General features: G+C 38.4%; 1 protein-coding gene across 1 annotated transcript in view; it reads right to left on the bottom strand.

Annotated features, from left to right (window-relative positions):
• PLCH1 (phospholipase C eta 1) overlaps positions 1–18,701 on the bottom strand; it is a 104,944-nt gene that overhangs the window by 68,671 nt on the left and 17,572 nt on the right. The window contains exons 3-5 of the mRNA XM_064590611.1: positions 16,564–16,807; positions 6,100–6,229; positions 2,414–2,584 (exon numbers count right to left, since the gene is read on the bottom strand). Coding sequence (XP_064446681.1) covers positions 2,414–2,584; positions 6,100–6,229; positions 16,564–16,807 — 545 coding nt within the window. The remainder of the gene's footprint in view (positions 1–2,413; positions 2,585–6,099; positions 6,230–16,563; positions 16,808–18,701) is intronic.

The raw sequence follows: 18,701 nt of genomic DNA, 5'->3' as shown, positions 1-18,701 counted from the left end.
AAAACAGACCATGGGACACCTGGGTGGCTCAGTCTGTTGAGCATCTGACTCTTGGTTTCGGCTTAGGTCAGGATCTCCTGGGTCCTAAGATCCAGTCCCGCTGTCAGGCTCCATGCTCAGCAGGGAGTGTGCTTGAAGATTGTCTCCCTCTGCCCCTCCACCCACTTGTGCACACACGTACACTCTCTCTCACTCAAATAAATAAATCTTTAAAAGAAAAAAAGAAAAAACAGAACGGGACAGTATTTAAAGCAATAAAAACAGATTTTAATCAGTAACTATTACAATAGGGGAAAAGAGAACTCAGTATATAGTACTGGTTCAGTTCCAAATACAGGGTGGACAAGGGAGATTTATACCCAAGGAGCTGGGTCAGGGTCAGTGGAGGAAACATCAGGGGTAAGAGGTATTTCTGGCTAAACCTACCTAACAGGGTTCTTGCTGAAGGAAAAAAAGTGATCAGATACCACTTAGGAGATGGTGAAAGATAAGGAATTTTATCAGATATTGAGGTGATCAGGCATCAAAGATGCAGGTTTTGGTTAAAGAGACTTAGCAGGATTCTTGCTACAGCTGCACGCTTGAAGACAAGGCCCGATGACAGGGCCTAGTCAAAAAAGGACTCAGAAGAGCCTGTCAAGAGTTTAGTCAAGGAGAAAGCCTGTCGGTTCCCGTAATTCACTAGAATGACTCACAGAACTCAGAAAAGTGCTTTATTTACTAGGACTGGTTTACTACAAAGTATACAACTCATGAACAGCCAAATGACGAAATGCATGGGGCAAGTATGTGGGAATGTGTTCAGAGCTTCCATGCCCTCTCACAGTACACCCCTTCCCCTTTCCAGTACATCCGTATAGATTCACCAACCCAGAAGCTCTCCAAACCTCATGGTGCAGGGTCTTTGGTAGAGGTCCCATTATGTAGGCACGATTGATTAAATCATTCCTGCCATTTGTGACATCTTTAAAAGCCAGGGGAAATTATGCTACATGAAATGACAAAGAAAGACAAATGATCTCACTGATAAAGTGGAATCTAAAAAAATCAAAATCATAGGGGCACCTGGGCGGCTCAGTCAGTTAAGCGTCTGCTTTCGGCTCAGGTCATGATCTCAGGGTCCTGGGATCAAGCCCCATCAGGCTCCCTGCTCAGCGGGGAGATTGCTTCTCTCTTTCCCTCTGCCCCTCCCCCCTGCTTGTGCGCTCTCTCTCAAATAAATAACCAAAATCCTAAAAAATTAAAAAGTCAAAATCATAAAAGCAGAGTAGATGCTGGTTGGTTGCCATGGCCTGGAGGGGGAAGGGGAGAAAGTTGGTCAAAGAGTGCAAAGGTTTAATTATGCAAGATGAATAAGTTCTGGCAATCTAATGTACAGCATGGTGAACATAGTTAATAATACTAGATTATATACTTGAAATTTGCTAAGAGTTGATCTTAAGTGTTCTCACCACACACACACAAAAATCATAAGTATGTGAGGTGATGGATATGTTAGTTACCTTGATTGTAGTAATCATTTTACAATGTACACATTATATCAAAACCTCACATTGTACACCTTAAACACATACAATCTTAGTCATATGTAACTCAATAAAGCTAAAAAAAACAAAAAAAATTCATTTATTCTACATCAGTAAGAAAGAGTTTCAGGCGATATTAAAAAAAATATATGAGAAGACTAGCCTTGTTGACCACAGTTCAGACTACATAGTATTAAAATTAAAAGTTCTTATTTCAGGGTGCCTGGGTGGCTCAGTTGGTTAAGCGACTGCCTTCGGCTCAGGTCATGATCCCGGAGTCCCAGGATCGAGTTCCGCATCGGGCTCCACACTCAGGGGGGAGTCTGCTTCTCCCTCTGACCCTCCCCCCTCTCATGTTCCCTCTCTCTCTCATTCTCTCTCTCAAATAAATAAATAAAATCTTTTTTAAAAAAAGTTCTTATTTGAAATACATTTAGGGGTTCTCTTTGCTAATCAGGACTTAATTTACTTAGTCTTCTGATATGATCCAATGTCAATTTCCTATCAGAATTATCAATGAATTACTATATTGCTAGTTAAGAATTACATCATAGTTAACAAATACCTACCTATATTATTAGTATAAAGAAAACATAGCCATTATATCTAAAATGAAACACATGAGTTAATATCCATTACTTTGTGGAAAAATGTGCTTACCCATAGTCAACATATTTAAGTTAAAAAATTATGTGAGTGTTCAATTTATCACTCCCTCATAAAAGCTGCTAGAAACATGTTATAAATAACTCATAAGACTTGTTGTGGAATTGTGATATTTACCCCTGTATCCTAAAAATAAAGTGTACCTATATCCAACACCAGAAGAAACCTGTATATTCTTAGGTATTTTTAAGTAAACATTCAATCCAACAGTCCAATGATACCTTTTGCTCCACCTTCAAAAACTGAGCCAGTTCTTCCACAGTTAGGTGATCTTTCTTGTCACTGTAGCTCAAGAGCAACAAATAAAGGTCCCGTCTCAGTGACATCATTTTGTAAAAAACACAGAATTCTTCAAATGTCAGAGTTCCCTGATTCTCATCTGTATCAGCTTCCTGAAAGTCAGAGAAAAACCAAGGCAGTGTGAGAATTTGAAATAGGAAATTCAGTACTGGGAAATAATATTTTCTATAAAAAGGCTAGAACACATTTCACAAATGGTAAACATTCTTTTCAAGCACACGTGGGTCAATTTAACTATTTATTAGGCCACAAAAAACGTTTCATGTTATAAAGAATCAACCTTATAAAAACCAATTTTTCTAATCACAGTAAATTTATAAACCAACAAAAAAAGCTTAAAAAAAAAAGTCTGAAGACAACATAATACATTTCTAAATAGGAAATGAGACATAGAAGTGAACACTTGCACTACATATTAAAATTTTTGTGATGAGTTAAAGCAGTAATTAGAAGGAAATGAAGTTTTCAATTTATTAGAAAGCAAGGTAGACTGAAAACAGATAATAATTCAACTCAAAAAGCTAGAGAAAGGGCGCCTGGGTGGCTCAGTCGTTAAGCGTCTGCCTTTGGCTCAGGTCATGATCCCAGGGTCCTGGGATCGAGTCCCGCATCGGGCTCCCTGTTCGGCGGGAATCTTCTCCCTCTGACCCTCCCCCATCTCATGCTCATTCTCTCTCTCTCAAATAAATAAATAAAATCTTTAAAAAAAGGGAAAAAGAAAAAGAAATGATGGACAAGACAAATCATGAGCAAAAGAGAAAAAATACTTAACACATTATGAAAATACTAGTCTCTAACCAGGTTCTGAATTGTATGTAATTCAAATATAATTTTTATGTATAACAGAATCTCTCTTAATTCGGCATAGGTAGTTTATTGCTCCTGCTTGTTTTCCCTCCACAGAAGTCTGAAAAATCCACCTGGACTGATTTCTAGTTGAAATTATTTGTTTCTAGTAATATTGAGCAAGAATCTTTCAACATGTATCTTCCTTCTGATTGGCTGAATTTGTCAGAAAACCCTAAAATTGTTGGGAATATGTAATGAGCAGCTAATCCATTTACATGATCTTCATTTTATGTGAACACAGTTATAACTGAACCCAAACTGACAGGGAATGAATAGCATCTTGAACTGCACAGGTTTTGGAATGTATATATTCAGCTGCTACAGGGTTTTAAACATAGCTTTGAAAGTCAGTGTGCTCATGAAAAATATATTTTTAAAAATTTTACTAACCTTGGGATAATTATGAGCACACACTTTAACCAATATTTAAATAACACACAGTTTCATTGTGGAGCTGATTGCCTTCTGTCCTTTTAAAGGTAGAAGGAGAATGGTCTATAGAATATCCACATTTTTGGTGTGTGAGATGCTTGTTTGTAGAGTCACTGCGTCTTAAGAAACTGGGTCTAATATTCAAATTTCTGCCATAACTTTGTTTCAAAGTATCTAACCCTAGATACAGAGAAGTAACTTTTTCAAGACTTCCTTATAAATGCCTAAACAATTAACAACAGTAAAACTCCAACATGTAAACAATAGCATCTAGAGACTTTAAAAGTAGCTATCCATAACGTAAAAGATTACTTTGAAAAAAATTTTAGTTGAATCTTGCTCTGCAACAAAAAAGCAAAGAAAATTCTAGGAAGGCTTCAATGTCTACACTAGCGATTAGCCAGAAGAAGAATGTTCTTGAAATAATACCAAGACCTTTGGTCCTATCACTCCCACAAAGAGCATTTCCACAACCCTGCTAGGTACAAAGCCTGCAGTGGAAATGATCTCCAGCAGGTCCTACTCCTTATCCTACACTTCTGGCTTGATAAGTCTTTAAACCTAAGGTCACAAAAAGAGACCCCTAATGTTTTCTTAAAATTTATCTAAAGGATTCACTTTGAACGCATAAGACATTTGACATAAACATTTCCTGGTTTGCCCTGCAAAATGCTTAGTGCATGAGAAATAAAAGGTGTCTGAAGGGGAAAAATGCATAAATAAAAACAGATCAGTATCTTATGTTACTCCCTTATCTAACTTCCAAAAAGTACCCCCACATCATTATTTTTGTAGGTACAGGCTTTGCCTTTCCTCTTTAAGCGTGGCCCGTCTAATTTGATCAGAAGCTACCTCTTCAGTACCATGAGCATTTTCTGTGGAAAGGAATAGCTGGGAGTGTGGGGCTCACAACAGGACAAAAGTAAGATATCACAGGGAGTGCCAGGAATGTGGCAAACCCTTCCATATAGTTGAAAGACAGTTCACTCTATTTGTGACAATACATTTCCCCTCCAAAGCTCCTCACTCCATCTCTGGGGTTCTTTCTACAGCATATGCTTTCCCCTTCTTTCCTTTCTCTTCTGTTGTTCTCCAGTGCAATGTGACCAAGTCCCCCTCATTGCAAACCATGTCCAGCCAAGAGCTTCCCAAGGACAGGACCACGGTAAGAGGTCACAGAATGGAACCAGCCTCCACCTTCCATTCATCATTGCACCTCATCCCTCACATTATTTCTGCCCTTACTGCCTCTAAGAACAAATGGTTAGAAAACAAAAGCAGCACAAAACATTAACCATCAGAAAATATCACACCCTCTGCTTATTTTTGCATGCACAAAATGTCACCTAATCACTTAGAATAGAAAATTATTGCAAAACATGGATCGTGCATATGACTTCTCTCCAAATAAGAGCACTTTTGAAATTGGGATATTAGCAATTACTAGTAATCCAACATTGTCTTTGCACTCACTCAACAGAGCTCACTTCTGCACCTTCGATGGAGGACTAGGTACAGTCCCAGCTGGGGGCCACAGAGTAAGTTTTGGCCCAAGGATTTTCCTCAAGGACTGACCAACAGGGAAAGAGCATCTCATTTAATACGAACAGACAGTTGAATGAACTTCTGGAGAGTTCCCTAAACAGTAGGAGTGATACAGCACTTCTAAGCATCATGGATTCTAAATCTTAACTCCTCTGAAATGAAACAGAGCCTCTTGAGGGCTTCAGTAAGTGCTGTTTTCTCATGCTATCTAGTCTTTTTTTTTTTAAGATTTATTTATTTATTTATTTGAGAGAGAGAGAATGAGAGACAGAGAGCATGAGAGGGAGGAGGGTCAGAGGGAGAAGCAGACCCCCCGCCGAGCAGGGAGCCCGATGCGGGACTCGATCCTGGGACTCCAGGATCGTGACCTGAGCCGAAGGCAGTGGCTTAACCGACTGAGCCACCCAGGCGCCCCATGCTATCTAGTCTTGATTCTGATCCTCACAAGAGCTCTGTGAGGTAGGCACATGAGATGTTATCACTCCCTCAAAGGGCCTTGATCAGGTTTACTCCATTATCTAAGTGCCAGGTAAAGTGCGTATAATTACTCTCTGAAAACAGCAACAATACAAAAAGCATCCTAGGAAGTGAAATTGTTAAGTTCAGGAAGCTTTTCTTTTTTTCCTTCCCAAAACACCTCTTTTCATCAAAGAAAAATGCAACAATACGGAGCAGGTAGTATCAACTCTCGACAAAACAAAACAGCCTTTGAAATATCCAAGCACAACAGTAACTTCCAACGCGTATTTTACACAAGGCCAACCCAACTGTGAAAACGTACCTGAAACATTTGTCTCACTTTTCTTCGGGGAAGATTGACATTTAGTTTGTGCATCAGTTGATGTATCTCTTCAATATTCAGTAAGCCGTCACCATTCTTATCAGCTTCCTCAAAGGTCTGCTTCACCCACATGAAGAAAGGTCAAGAAAAATACTTTTTGCATCAAAATAAAAACTGCTCTCTCACAGAATACTCACAAGGACATTTATCATAAACACGGAACTTGAGAAGGAAGTCTTTTGAGGAGGCCCTGCCTGCGATCCACAGGCGAGTGAGCCAATAGTTACCACAAGCAACAGGAGAATGGGCACTTGTCCCTGATTCCCTTCACTTTAAAAGGAGAGTCAAACCATGTTCTCTTGAGAGCTGCTTTACCTCACATATTCTTATCCAATCCGTTAAGGAATATGAGGTGATGAAACCCCAAGTATACCAAATTTAGGCCTTATCTTCTTCCTCTGCGACCTTCCATTTAGTATATTTTTACCTTCACAACACCCCACACTAGACAATGTCTTCAGTTCCCTTTCCTTGGCCCACTCCTACATTTAGAAACTCAGACTGTCTAGTTCAACCTCCTCATTGTTCAGATGAGGATACAAAGCTAGAGGAGAAGAGAGAATTCATTAAGGATAAATTAGTAAGAGATCCAGGTTTTTGGCAACCTGGTCTAGTACTCTTGTCTTCTGTGCAGAAGGCCTAACTCTAGACTATGTTCGTCTTCCTATTACCAGTTTTGAAGGTTCTTGCCTAATAGTGTCAAACTTCTAACTCCAGGGCAAGCCTGATATGCTGGAGGTTACCCTCAAAATGCCAGTATGATATTAGGTGACTGAGGGTATGAAGCGGAGTTTAGATACAAAAGATTTACATCAGGTGAATTGAGGTTTTAAAAAACCCTCAGGGGGAATGGCTCTTGGGTTGTTTTACATAGTAAGGAAGCAAAATAAATGGTAACCAGTGGATGAACTGAAATTTTTAAAAAATGGATGATTCATAGTTGTTGGAGGTAAATTACAGAAGGCAGGAATCGTGTGTATATTTAGAAAACCAAACTGAGCTTCAAAATTTGAAGGGGAATGAAGAGTAAAGAAACAAATGGTGGAAAGAAACCAGAAAATCAAAGTAAGGGAAAGGTATAGGTTTAAAACCAACAAATGGGAGAATGGGAGTAAGGTGAGAGAAAGGGGGAAATGAATAATATTTGCTTATCAAGCAGATGACATCAAACTGATCTTCAAAGCCAAAATATTAACAGTCCTCCCAGTGATAACACAGAATATTTACATTTCTTAGGTGATTCAAATTATGGTTGTAGGAGACTACCTCAAGAAGTAAAAACAACCAGAAAGTCTTATTTCTTCTAAATTTATATAGAGGTCATTTTCATACTGTAAATACCTCATTTCACATTTTGTTCCCTTTATAATATTTGAAAATAACCAGCCCAGTTCTTTCTAATTCAATTTCTCCTTGTGGAGTTCAGGTAGGACCTCATTATACCTGACACCTGGAAGTTAACAGGTGACCCAGGATGAAGGTAAAAATAACTGAAGAATCAAAAGAGTGAAACGTTTGGGCCAATTATTAATAAGTACCTGAATGTAATTTTTTTTTCTGTTTTCTATTTCTTTTGCCTGTGGACACTGCTCTGAGCCCAACAAGGTATTGTGCCAGAGTCAAAGAAGTGATGAAATGAGTCCAATAGTGATAATATTCTCATCCTTTTATTTTATACGTCTTTACCAAAGCCTCTCAAAGACTTCTCCAGAGAAGAGGCAAAGACAAGCAAACCCTAAGGATGAGTATTCTGTTGACACAAACCCTTAGGGTGGGCCTGTGTCTGCAAGGCCTTCAGTGTCAATGCAAAGCTGACCTTGACAATTGGTTTAGGGGATTTGGGACTGGTAAGACATAAAAGAGGGAGAATCAGACCGAGAAATGCACACTAGTCCTGATTCTTTGTTGGCCTGGCCCTGTGACAGAGGGTCACTTATGTCACTTCTTGGGTCTTCCCTTTCTTCATCTATAATGTCATTGAACACAACTAGATGACCTTGAAGTCCCTTCCAACTCTAAGATTCTATGAAAGGAAAAACCATTCTCTTCCAGTAACAGTACACATGGTATACAATACAATTACAGGTAAAAGTATTCTGATATCTTAAAGCTATTCTTCATAATTAAGATAGGAGTGCCCAAGCAAGCTCTAAATTAATGATTCGCATCATTATACAGGGTAAGTTTAAGAAGAGAAACTATCATTCTGCAAAGAAAAACTGGGAGAGGAAAAACTGAATGACAAGTTATGGCCTAGAATTGTCTATCAAAAAATACAGGAAAATGTAAAGCATTGAATGGTAGTATTTACTGTAGGGGTGGGCAAATTTTTTCTGGAAAAGGCTTGATAGTGAATATTTTAGGATTTGTAAGCCATTAGGTCTCAGTTGCAAGCTATTCGATTCTGCCCCTGTGACATGAAAGTGGCTACAGGCAACACAGAAATTAATTGGCATGGTTATGTTCCAATAAAATTGTACTTATGGACATTGAAATTTGTATTTCATATAATTTTCACAATTTCACAAAATATTCCTCTTCTTTTGATTTTTTTTCAGCCATTGAAAACCAATTCCTAGCTCAGGAGCACATGCAAAAAAGGCAATAGGCCAGATGTGCCCTACAGGCTGCAGTTTGCAGGGTTCCTGATTCATAAGGAAGGTGTAAACCTTTGGTTCACAACATCCATAAGGGACTGCCTAAAGCCTTCTAGAGGTAATAATTTCCCTTGTAGGGTCAAGAGATAAGGCAGGGAAATCATGGAGGAGAATGGACTGATGGAGAAAAATGGGGAGGCTTGCAGGCGGGGGTCACTGAGATTTCAGACTCTATCTGAATAGGAAAGCAAAAAATTTGTCAGTACAATCCTCTCTTTAGCAATAAAAATAGTAGCTATTATTTATAAGTGCTTACTATGTGTTTAATAACAGTGTTCTAAGCACTCTGTGTATATCAACTCATTTGATCTTCACAAAACTACATAAGGCACACACCATGATTAATATCATCACCATGTGACAGACAAAGACTCTAAGGCAAAAGAGTTTAAGCGACTTATCCAAAGTTACACAGTACATGGCAGAATTGGGGCTGAATGCCAGGCAGTGTGATGCCAGTCTGAGTCCTTACACACAATACTATATTGCTTGTAATAGATAAGAGTACTGCATCTACCTCCATGAAACATAGCCATATTGCAGAAATAACCTGAATTACATTTTACACTGGATGGATTTTTTTTTTCATACAGCCACTGAAGATTCATTATTCTCAGTATTCATTCACAGTTGAAAGGCCTATTTGAAATGTAATAATAATGAACATCCCAAAGCTGTCCTCCTCAACTAATTTAATTAAATGTATGCCCAATCAAGGATGTTATTCTGTTATGAAAATATTATCTAAAACCCTATCAAATTCTGACAAATCTGTATGAGAATCATTCCCTGATTCAACATAACTTTCCCTATTTTTGACATCAGCTGCTTCTTTATTATTCATTAATTTCCTCTTTCCTTTTCTCTCCTCACCGACACAAGCATCAACTGTTTCTCTATTTCTTATAAAATTGTTCCCTGTGCAGTTCTGGGGTACACTTGCTTTCCAGGTAGCAGATTTTCAGAATGTGAAATCCCTCAGCTGTCAACCTGCTTAATTCAAACACAAAAACTTCCTACGACCAGTAAGTATGGGCAAACAAAATCAGATTCAAAAAGCTATTGAGCTAAGCTGGTGTAAATTCATATTAGAATATTATAACTTTGGGATGTTAAACATAATCCCCATGGTAGCCATAAAGAAAACAGCTATAAATTATACATAAAAGGACATGAGAAAGGAATTTAAAATTTCTCTACCAAAAAAAAAATCAATTAAACAAAAAAAGTAATGCAGGAAACAAGAGACAAAAAAGCTATAAAGCATATAGAAAGCAAATAGCACAATGACAGAAATAAGTCCCTCTTTATCAGTAAGTACTTTAAATGTAAATGGATTAAACTCTCCAATCAAAAGACAGAGATTGGCAGAATGGATAAAAACACAAGAGTCCAACTATAAGAGACTCAACTAAGATCCAGAAAACCTGGACAGATTGAGAGTGAAATGATGGAAAAAGATATTCCATGCAAATAGTAACCAAAAGAGAACAGAGGTGGCTCTAATATCAGACAAAATAAACTTTAAATCAAAAAAAGTTTTTAAGAGATAAATAAGAACATTATATATTGATAAAAGGTTCAAAGATACAATGATTATAACAATGATACATCTGATGACAAATCAAAATATATGAAGCAAAAACTAATAGAATTGAAGGGAGATGTAGACAGTTCTACATAATAGTTGGAGAATTCAATACCCCACTCACAACATGGATAGAACAACTAGATGGAAGATAAGGAAGCAGAGAATGCAAACACCACAATCAACCAATTAGGTCTAACAGACATGAACAGAACACTCTAACCAACAATAGCATACACATTCGTCTCAAGTGCAGATGGAACATTTTCCAGGATAGATCATATTTGAGGCCATAAATTAAGTCTCCAAGTTTAAAACATAGATATCATTCAAAGTATCTTCTTTGACCACAATGAGATAAAGTTAGAAACCAATTAACAAGGAAAACTAGAAAATTCACAAAATTTGGAAATTAAACAACATACTTTTAAACAACCAATGGATCAAAGAAGAAATCATAAAGGAAATTATAAAACACTTAAAGACGAATGAAACGAGAGCAATGCTAAGGGGGAGATTTACAGCTACAAATGCTTACATTCAAACAAACAAACAAAAAAGAAAATACACCTGAAGCTAATATAACATTGCATTTCAACTCTACTTTGATTTAAAAATAAATAAGTTTTTAAAATAATGACTAAAAATAAAATTCAAGAACGATCTCAAATTAACCATCAACTTTACAACTTAAGGAACTAGAAAAAAAAAAGAAGACAAACTAAATCCAAAGCTAGCAGAAAAGGAAGAAAATAAGAAAGATTAGAGGAAAGAGCAATGAAATAGAGACAGAAAAGCAACAGAGAAAAATCAATGAAACCAGAAGTAGGCTCTTTGAAAAGATCAACAGCATTAGCAAACCTTTAGCTAGCTGGATTAACAAAAAAAGAGAAAAGATTCAAATTACTAAAATCAGAAACAAAAGTGAGGACATTACTACCAATTCTATAGAAATAAAAAGGATTTTAAGAGAGTACTATGAAAAATTGCATGCTAACAAAGTGGATAACCTAAATGAAATGGACAAATCCTAGAAACACAAAACCTACAGAGACTAAATCACAAAGAAAATAAAATGTGACTAGATCTATAACCAGTAAGGAGCTTCAATCAGTAACCAAAAATCTTTTAACAAAGAAAACTCGATATTTGATACTTGAACTTGATAGCTCCGCTGAATTCTACTAAACATTAAAAGAACTAACACCAAACCTTCTCAAAAAATTGAAGAGGGAACATTTCCTAGCTCATTCTATGAGGCCAGCATTACCCTGATACCAAACGCAGACAAAGATACCACAAGAAAAAAAATATATACAGGCCAATGAACAGTAGTGCAAAATCCTCAACAAGATACTTGCAAATAAAATTCAGCAGTATATTAAAGGAATTATACACGTGACCAAGTGGGATTTATTCCTGGAATATACTGATGGTTCAACATATGAAAATAGATCAACATCAACATAATGAAAGGAAAAAAAACCCACATGATCATCTCAATTGATGCAGAAAAGCATTTGACAAAATTCAACACCTTTTCATGATAAAAGCACTCAACACAACAGGAATAAAAGAAAACTACCTCAACATAATAAAAGATACATATGAAAAAAACAATAAATATCATATTCGATAGTGAAAGACTAAAAGCTTTTCCTCTATAATCAGGAACAGGGCAAGGGTGCCAGCTTTGACCCCTTTGATTCAACACAGTGCTAAGTCTTAGCCAGAGCAATTAGGAAGGAAAGAAGGAAGGAAGGAAGGAAGGAAGGAAGGAAGGAAGGAAGGAAGGGAGGGAGGGAGGGAGGGAGGGAGGGAGGGAGGGAGGGAGGGAGGGAGGGAGGAAGGAAGGAAAAGGCATCTAAGTCAGAAAGAAGTAAAATTATATTTGCAGATGATATGATCTTATATATAGAAAACCTTGAAAACTCCATAAAAAAGCTGTTAGAATAAATGAATTCAGCAAAGTAGCAGGACACAAAGTCAACACACAGAAATTGGCTGCATTTCCATATATGAACATTAACAATCTGAGAAGGAATTACAGAAACAATTCCATTTACAATCTCATCAAAATAACAAAATACTTAGGAATTAATAAAGGAGGTCAAAAACTTGCACAGTGAAAACTACAAAGCGTTGCTGAAAGAAATTAAAGAAGACATAACTAAATGGAATCCATGTTCATGGACTGGAAGACAATTTAGTTAAAATGTCAATACTACCCAAACCAATTTACAGATTCAATGCAATTTCTATCCAAATCCCAGTGACGTTTTCTGCAGAAATAGAAAAAATCCATCCTAAAATTCATATAGAATATCAAGGAACTCTGATTAGCCAAACCATCTTGAAAAAGAACAGAATTGGAAGACTCACACTTCCTGATTTCAAAATTTACCTTGAAGCTACAGTAATCAAAACAGTGTTGTATTAGCGTGAAGACAAACATATAAACCAATAGAACAAAATAGCCCAGAAATAAACCCTCACACCTATGGTCAAATGATTTTTGACAAGGCCGCCAAGACCATTTAATTAAAAAAAAGACAGTTTTTTTCCACAAATGGGCCTGGAAAGCTTGGATATTGACATGTACAAGAATGAAGTTGGATCATTACCTAATACCATCCATAAAAATTAATTCAAATGGATCAAGGACATAAATGTAAGACCTAAAACAGTGAAACTCTTAACAGAAAACAGAATAAAATCTTCACAGCATGGGATCTGGCAAGGATTTCTTGGGATGACACTAAAGCACGGGGTGACAAAGAAAAAACAGACAAATTGGACTTCATGAAAACTCCAAAATACTGGGCACCGAGGACACCATCAATAAGGTACAAAGACCAACAGAATGAAAGAAAACATTTGCAAATCATGTAACTAATAAGGAATTATAACAAACTCTTAAAACTCAACAACAGAAAAACAGACAACCCAACTGGGTGTGTATCAAATTGTTAACATCAGTAACCTTGGAGGAGAAGGTGCAAAATTCATAGACAGGGATAAAGATGACTGATCTTTTCTTTATGTAGCTCTGTATTCTTTGGCTTACTGCAATGAGCATGCACTGCTCACGTAACTAGAAGATCTAATAAAGGGGTAAATGTTGCCACCAGTTAGAAAAAACAACAAAGTGCCCATTGCTCTTACTGGTCTACTGCAGGGCTTATGAGAGGCATTTATGTAAGTGGCTAAAAGCTCTGGAACATTGCGAACTTGTCCTAGTTAACTGGGTGAGGATAGCAACTTCTAGAATTGCTTGTCTTCCCCTCCAGCCATTTACCTTCCTTCTTCCTTGTTGAAAAACCTCGGTTTTGTTCAGGTATGCAAGAACCATGTGCTCCAATTTCCTCAAATTCCTCATATCAGTGAGATTATATGATACATGTCTTTCTCTGATTGACTTATTTCCTTAGCATAATACCCTCTAGTTCTATCCATGTCATTGTAAATGGCAAGATTTCATTTTTTTGAGGGTTGCATAATATTCCAGAGGATCATAGGGGAAGGGAGGAAAAAATGAAACAAGATTAAACCAGAGAGGAAGACAAACCATAAGAGACTCTTAATCTCAGGAAACAAACTGAGGGTTGCTGGAGTGGAGGGGGGTGGGAGGAATGGGGTGGCTGGGTGATGGACATTGGGGAGGGTATGTGCTATGGCGAGCGCTGTGAATTGTATAAGACTGATGAATCACAGACCTATAGCCCTGAAACAAATAATACATTATATGTTAATAAAAAATTAAAAATTAAAAAAAAAAAAAAATGCTCCAATGGAGGCAGAAGGTGAATCTTGATTGGCCTTAGTACAGCCATCCCCAAAGTATAATCCAAAGCATCCCCATAACCATGAGGTTCCCCGCCCCCCTTTTCCAACCATTTATCTGTGTCAGGCTAAATTTTCCTCACATATTTCTACCAAAACAATACAACATACAGATTGAATGCAGAAGCAGGTAGGAAAATATATGTGTTCTATTCAGCTAGATATTAAAGAGACTTGCAAAAGAGGAAAGCAACACTACTTTTTGTCACTAATTCGTTTTGAAAAAGTTTTCATAAAAATATGTTAACATGTAATAGTTTATAATTTTAAGTGAATTAATGAGTATTTTTTTAATTCTCAGATTTAATTTCTTTTTTTTTTTTTTAAAGATTTTATTTATTTATTTGAGACAGAGAGAATGACAGACAGAGAGCATGAGAGGGAGGAGGGTCAGAGGGAGCAGACTCCCTGCCGAGCAGGGAGCCCGATGCGGGACTCGATCCCGGGACTCCAGGATCATGACCTGAGCCGAAGGCAGTCGCTTAACCAACTGAGCCACCCAGGCGCCCCTCAGATTTAATTTCTAATTTCAATAGATGAAACCCACATAAACAAAAACCCTTTCAGTTTTTAAGAGTGCAAGAGTCTGAGCTCCAATTATGTTACTTGCTTTATCTTGCTGAAGACTGGTTTAGGAATGGGCCTCTAACAGCAATTCTGGCCAATGATGAGATTTAGTCTTGGGCTGGGGGCGGGGGGGCGGGCATTTACTTTGCTCTTAAAAAAAGGTTTGTGAGAAGAAACTATGACCCCTCTAAACAGGGCTGCCTTTGGAGCTGCTACCCGAAGCAGCTATACCTCTGTCTGACGAAGGGGCAGCCGCTGAAGGACCACACCGACAGGCTGAGCCTGGCAGAAGCTGGGTCTCCGAAGACATCACTGAGCCACTGATCAACCAGCCCGAGAACTGCCCCATCTCACATCTCCTGTTCATGAAAAATGAATATTCCTTTAGTTCAGGACACTGTTAGTACAGGTCCACGGCTTATACCAGAAAGCAATTTTATTCAGTATTTTTGTTTTTTACCAAATGTTAAGGAGTTAAGAACTAAATTAACAGAATAAAGCACAGAAAGTTAGTTTCTATGTTTGTGTTCTGTTCACTTATGAATCCCAGATGCATTTATCTGCATGCTGTGAATATTGATGAAAGCATCATGGCTCATCAGCTCAGACCTTCACACTGTCAAAATTCCTTTCATGGGCTGAATATTTCCACTCTGCTCAAACAATACCCTGGATGAGGAATTATAAGTAGGGCAGCACAAATTTATCACCACTCTGGGGGAAAAAATTAGGGCACACATTCCAATGACAGCAAGGAAGTAGTCCTATTTCCTTCATAGACAGGGGCACGTGTATTTTAAGACCATTCAAAATGTGAGAAAGGGGGCGCCTGGGTGGTTCAGTCGGTTAAGTGTCTGCCTTCAGCTCAGGTCACGATTCAGGGTCCTGGGATTGAGCCCCGCATCGGGCTCCCTGCTCAGCGGGGAGTCTGCTTCTCCCTCTGCTTGCTGTTCCCCCTGCTTGTGCTCTCTCTTTCTCTTTCAAAAATAAATAAATAAATAAAATCTTTAAAAAAAAAAGGGGGGGGGGGGGGAAAGGGAACCAAAGCAGTCAACAACTCTATTGCCTTCACTTTACAGATAAGGAAGTTGAGGCCACAAAGGCCATATCCCATGAGCCACTCAATACCAGCAGAAGAGGTGCCTTCAGACCAAGCATGTTAACTAAGTATCTTGTCATTACTACAGGACCTCAAGAATGGGCTTAATCAAGGAGACTCAGATGAGTCCCTAGTTTCTTGAACAATTCAGAGAAGGTAAATGGTATGAAGTAAAAAACAACTTCCCCTTCCATATCCATCAGTTTCCAAACTGTAAATTAAAGAGAGAGAGAAAAAGCAGGAAGGAGCTTAATACCTCATATGTAATTAGAACTCAAAAAGTACTTGTTAAACTAAACTGATTTGATCACAAAGCAGGATTTTCTCTAATCCAAATAAACACCTGCCCAGCTACCTCATCTCTCTTAGGAAACTTTAGGCTACATTTGGAGACCTCTCAGATTGTGGAGCTAAATTCAGTCTCCTCCGGAGAAGCCTGCTCCTGAGTTCATGCAAGTTTGTTTCTGTATGTTCTATGCATTCATCTACCTGGGGTGAGAGGGAGGAGGGGGCAGAAAGGTGTTAGGGGTAAAGAAAGGGAAAGAAAGGAAAGCAGCTTTAAGCCTCAAAATTATAGGAAAAAATAAAACACAGTCTAATACACACACAGACACACACAGAGCTCAAAATTAACATTCTAGGGAGGATATTGGTCATGGGTCCTCTGTCGCTTGGCAAGGGAATCTTCATCACTGATGCCGGCCATCAGGTACTTGAGGCCTGTGATCCAGGTGCGCGCCTCCTCAGGGTTGGACGTGATGAGATCCAGAGACTCCATGTGGTTACCATGGTAGATGGTGAAGCAGCAGCTGGGATCAAAGTGCCCTTCAGCTTGTCTGTGGAATATTTCAGACTGCCGACCTTCGGTGACTTTGTAAATGGAGTCAATAAGTACTGTGAGGAAAGTAAAACACACAGTTACATGGCAGGTGAAGATATGTATAATGGATTTAGAAAAAAATGGCAAAATCATCTTAAATTCTAAAAATAAGCATGAACAGGGATGCCTGGGTGGCTCAGTCGGTTGAGCACCTGACTCTTGGTCTCGGCTCAGGTCACGATCTCATGGGTCATATGATCGAGCCCCGCACTGGGCTCCGCACTTAGCAGGAAGTCTGCTTGAAGATCCTCTCCCTCTGCTGCTTCCCACATTCGCACACTCTCTCTCTCTCTCTCTCAAATAAATAAATAAATCTAAAAAAAAAAAAAAAGCATGAACAAATTCACTGTCTGTGAATTGTGGTATTAAGTTCAAATGTGAAAGACAAGCCCTGTCATTTCCTGCTAGGAACCTTCTCCACATACTACTTTACCTTCCTGGGCAGCCTGGACAATGCCTTCCCAGGCACTGAGTCAGGACATGTTCAAATTTATGATAGGAAGAGCGATATACACATCAGGGCAAAAAGACTGGTAGAAAAGGAGACTATGAATATATCAAATTTATAGTTTACATATTTGCACAGGGAAAACATACAAAGACCTGGAACCAACTTCAGAGTTATGCATAAAGACAACAGTTAAAAATTGGAAGGAAAAAAACATTTGGTGGTAACTGAGTAGCATAACTAAATGTGACTGGCATCTCCAGAAAGAAAGCCAGGATGGTAAAGGTCGAGCAGGGCTTAGAGAGGTAGAGAGGAATAAGGTGGTATCCCAGAAGAAAAAGCATAAGATACAGAAACATGAGGTCCACTCCAGGGACGTTAAATAGGCCACTTATGCTAGACTGGAAAGCTCAAGAGAGAGAGTGGTAGGAGATAAAGTTGGAAAGGTAGGTAGAGGCTGGATCACAGAGAGCCTCGAATAAGAGACCAGAGATGAGCATCATTTAGGTAATGAAACAACACTGCAGATTTGGATCAGAACAGCACTAGCAGGGATGATTACTTCGATTAGAATAGTACATTTTATTTGTTTGCTTGCTTGTTTTTAAGCATGAATCAGAAGTACTGCAATCTCATTGATTGCCTCTATACATCATCTCCTCCACTCTGCCTTCGTAGCAAAGTCATGATTTTCTTCTGGTATCAACTCATTCCCCACATGAATCACAGAGAAATGAGCTGAGGCCCAGCCCAGGACAAGTTTGGTACGTCTAAGCCATTGAGGTGGCCCCATTCCTATCTCTTATGATTGATTTAGGTATGGGAATATATCTCAGTTCTAACCAAGGAGACATGGGGCAGTCTGCTTTGAGAGAAAATTCTGGAAAGGGGTTCCTCTCTCCTAAAAAGGAAGCACCATGTTACTGCTGCCTTGACTACAGGGCCAACACAAGGGAGAGAGCCAAGAGCCCTGAGGAAAACAGAACTAAAGCCTCAATGTCCCACACCTGGACCTGCCAATCTCTGAGTCTCTTGTTATGTGAGATGATACATTTATTTTTCATGTAAGTCTAATTTAGTCAAAGTCTTCTGCTACTTGAAGATGAAAGCATCTTAACAGACAAAAGCAGAAGAAACTAGCAAAATAGAGACTGGTTAGGAGACTTTTCAATAGGCCAGATAGGTGAAGAGACCCTAGACCAGGGAGGTTCCTAAGAAAACAGGAAGGAAGGAGATGAGAGAGCCATTACACAGGACCCAACACCACCTTGGTGCTGAAGGTACAAGGTGTGGGAGAGAGGCTTTAAGTAGGGGTCAGATCAAAGCTCTTTGCTTGATATCGTTAAAAGTTAACTCACTAATCAGTTACCTGTGCTCAGAATATGGCAATACGCTTTTAAGTCCATTAGATTTATAATACCCTTCACCTTTTATTAAAAAAATAAATAAATAAAAGGCCT

Source organism: Mirounga angustirostris, unplaced genomic scaffold, assembly GCF_029215605.1.
Source record: "Mirounga angustirostris isolate CCGP_5_RB_7025 unplaced genomic scaffold, mMirAng1.0.hap1 SCAF_1, whole genome shotgun sequence".
Lineage (NCBI taxonomy): Eukaryota > Metazoa > Chordata > Mammalia > Carnivora > Phocidae > Mirounga > Mirounga angustirostris.
The sequence above is the reverse complement of the archived record's forward strand: the minus strand, read 5'-3'. Positions and strand labels throughout refer to the sequence as shown.